Genomic DNA, 2,962 nt, shown 5'->3' on the forward strand with positions numbered 1-2,962 from the left:
GACGAGAACGGGGAGCCCGATAGCAGGCACCCGTGCCTGTTCCTCATCATAGAGGACAAGCCCCGGTGGACCGTCAGCACAACGCCAATCTTCATTGGCTACCACGAATAACTGGTACCACCCACAGTGCCTCACAGTGCGACATCTCTAATTTATTTGGCTTTGCAGTAAGGTTCTATGCGGGCCACCCGTGCTCTCCAGCGTGCCGTGCACTGACGTGCCTCTGCCGTTTTGCGGTCAGCCTATCTTCCACCCGCCCTTGGCCCAACAACTCCACATCCATCATCCCCCTCCCCTCTCAACACCCACCAACTCGCGCTGTACCTTTCACAAACAAAAACAACGAGTTTCTCTCAACTTATCCTCATGCACACTCTCGCCGTCCTGCTCCACTTCCAACGTCTCGATTTTTACTGTCGGCTCCCTCTCCAGGAACTTGCTCGCCTTGGCCTCGTCGCACCGCCTCGACCCGCCTGCAGGGACAAACCGGAGCGAGAAGCTTTGGCTGGACGCCTTTTTTCGAAATTCCTCGCCCATCCGTTTTTCCAGTGTGGTGCGGAGCGGGACCTACACGGGCACCAACAACTACAACCTGACGGTGGGCTCGTCCAACGTAGTGCTGCGCTCGGAGAGCGGCGACCCGGCCACGACGGTGATCAACTGCGCGCGCCAGGGTCCCGGCCTGATCGTCTCGTCGAGCACCTTCACCATGCAGGGTTTCACCATCCGCAACTGCGAGGCCGAGAACGGCGGCGGCATGCACATCTCCTCCACCTACACCGTACGCCCTTCCTTTTGCCACCTTTTTTTTTGCACATCGTCTGCTTCATCTTCTTCATCTTCCTCATCTTGTAAAACCTGTGTTTACACATTCTCTTTGCTCTAAAGGTGCTGCGCAACATCAAGTTCATCGGCAACCACGCCACGAAGAACGGCGGGTCGCTGTGGATCAAGAGCAACGCCGTCGAGGCCTACAACAGCACCATCAGCGCCAGCACGAGCGACAACTACGGCGGTGGCGTCTACATAGAGTCGGCCAACCTGAAGCTCTTCGGCTCGCACGTTGAGTACAACAGCGCCGACGAGGCCGGCAACCAGCTCTACTGCCAGTCGGCCGCGGTCCAGATCGATCGCGAGTCGACCATCGACCGCGCAGTGTCGGCCGAGTGCGATCGATGCTCCATCACCTACATGAACGGCGGCGGCACGCTGTCGTGCTCTCCCGCGGGCTCGCGCGTGGGCGGCTCTTCGGCCCTGCTGGCCGCCATCCACGGCCTTGTGGCCTCGCTGTGGTGATTGATGATCGATCACATTGCTGCCTGTATATACAAACCTTGTTAAACAACGTGTTATCGCAACAACATCGCCACGGCCGTACACGACGGTGGTCGCCTACGCAGGGGAGAGGCCTCGTGTGCGATCACTGGACCTCCTTGACTTCGTAGAGGTCGTGCCTCTTTTGCAGGGAGACGGGTATCATCTGCCTGACCTCGTCCACTTTGTCCAGGTGGATGTCGGCGTAGGTGATCGCTTCGTCGTGCTCGGTGGTGGCCACGATCGTTCCCCTGGGGTAGACGATTAATTTGTCATCAGACGACGTCAGGTTGTTGACGGCCCGACACTTGGTACTCCTGCTGGCGCAAGGCTGGCACGTACCAGGGATCAACGACCGTCGAGTGTCCCCAGGCCTGGTACTTGGAATCAGGGATTGCGAGCGGGCGACACTGTCGCGACATACACCTGCAAACGGTGCCGGAGTGAGTGAGAGAAAGAGAGAAAGAGAGAGAAAGAGCGCGCGATGGGCTTAAACAAACCTGGTTGTCCACGGCCCGCGCGCGCTGGAGCAGCTCCCAGTGAGCCGGCCCAGTGGTGGTGTTAAAGGCTCCCGGATAGACCAAGAGCTTCACTCCTTGGGGGGGGGGAGTAAAGTGTGAGTGCCATGTATGGCGATCATGCGAACTGCACCAACTCGAGAAGCGCGAGAATGAAGGCGCACCGCGCTTGGTCAGCACTTGCGCCATCTCGGGGAAGCGCATGTCGTAGCAAATGCCCAGACCCACATCACACCACTCTGATCAAAGTAACGTAGCAATGAACGGGGTCAGCACAACTTGAGCCTTGAGTAGAGCTGAAGAAAAGCCACGTGATGGGTTCCTGTTGTAAAGGAGGTGATGTCGCCTCCGGGTGAAAGCGTATCTGATTCCCTGCCCAGCGAACAAGCAAGGTGTGAGTGACTGCACAGGAGCCGCACGACGTTGCGCAAAGAGCGATTGCATTGCGACGTACTTGAACGTCATGCCGGGCCTTCCTTCGCCAGGCGGCACGCTGATGTCGAAGAGGTGCACCTGCAAGAAGGATTCATTGTTGAGAGGAGGCTTGAGCAAGCGCTTCGGGGAGAGGGACCACCACCTTTCGGTGCTTGGCGATGAGGTTTCCCTGCGGGTCGTACACGACGCTCGTATTGTACAACTTATCGCCTTCACGCTCGGGGATGGAGCCTGCGTCGTGGCACAGGCGTTGAGTGGCAGATGAGCCCCCCACGCCCTCGCTATGTGTTCAAAGAAGAGGACAGGCAGCGCACCGCCAACGAGGTACACAGAGTGCTTGCGGGCAGCCTCTTGCAGCATGGCCGCCGAAGGCCCGCCTGGGACTGCCTCTGCATACGTCGGGAAAGAGTCGTTCGAGTAGGGGCAGTTGAAGCACTCCTGCACGACTTGAGGTGAGCGCGATCTGTGTTAGCCGCAGATGCAAAAGCATCAGATTAGAGTGGATGGGGCGACAGGGAAGGGAGATGAGTCGAGCTCCATTCGCCACTGCCTGTGCAATGAGGTCGCGAGCACGGGCAAGGTTGGCCTCCTTGTCCGCCCCCACCAACAGCTGCAGCCCTGCGAACCTGAACCTCTTCGCCGCAGCCGCCATGCTCTCCTCTTTCTTGGCAAAAAATAGAAATAAAATCGCTGCA

The 2,962-nt window shown here is 58.5% G+C and overlaps 2 protein-coding genes across 2 annotated transcripts; one reads left to right on the forward strand and one right to left on the reverse strand.

Moving 5' to 3' along the window:
* Nucleotides 1-709: 709 nt before the first annotated feature.
* On the forward strand, nucleotides 710-1,296 carry ACA1_343130 (uncharacterized protein; the record flags this gene model as incomplete). The annotated part of the gene is made up of 2 exons (XM_004347191.1): nucleotides 710-781; nucleotides 889-1,296. 2 exons carry the CDS (start codon nucleotides 710-712, stop codon nucleotides 1,294-1,296), a joined length of 480 nt encoding a protein of 159 aa, XP_004347241.1.
* A 124-nt stretch (nucleotides 1,297-1,420) lies between these two features.
* Nucleotides 1,421-2,919, reverse strand: ACA1_343140 (nitrilase, putative; the record flags this gene model as incomplete). Its single annotated transcript, XM_004347192.1, has 8 exons — nucleotides 1,421-1,565; nucleotides 1,657-1,724; nucleotides 1,815-1,909; nucleotides 1,997-2,071; nucleotides 2,252-2,345; nucleotides 2,404-2,498; nucleotides 2,582-2,705; nucleotides 2,815-2,919. 8 exons carry the CDS (start codon nucleotides 2,917-2,919, stop codon nucleotides 1,421-1,423), a joined length of 801 nt encoding a protein of 266 aa, XP_004347242.1.
* Nucleotides 2,920-2,962: the final 43 nt, after the last annotated feature.

The sequence above is a fragment of the Acanthamoeba castellanii genome, assembly GCF_000313135.1.
Source record: "Acanthamoeba castellanii str. Neff unplaced genomic scaffold scf7180000084638, whole genome shotgun sequence".
Taxonomy (NCBI): Eukaryota; Discosea; order Longamoebia; family Acanthamoebidae; genus Acanthamoeba; species Acanthamoeba castellanii.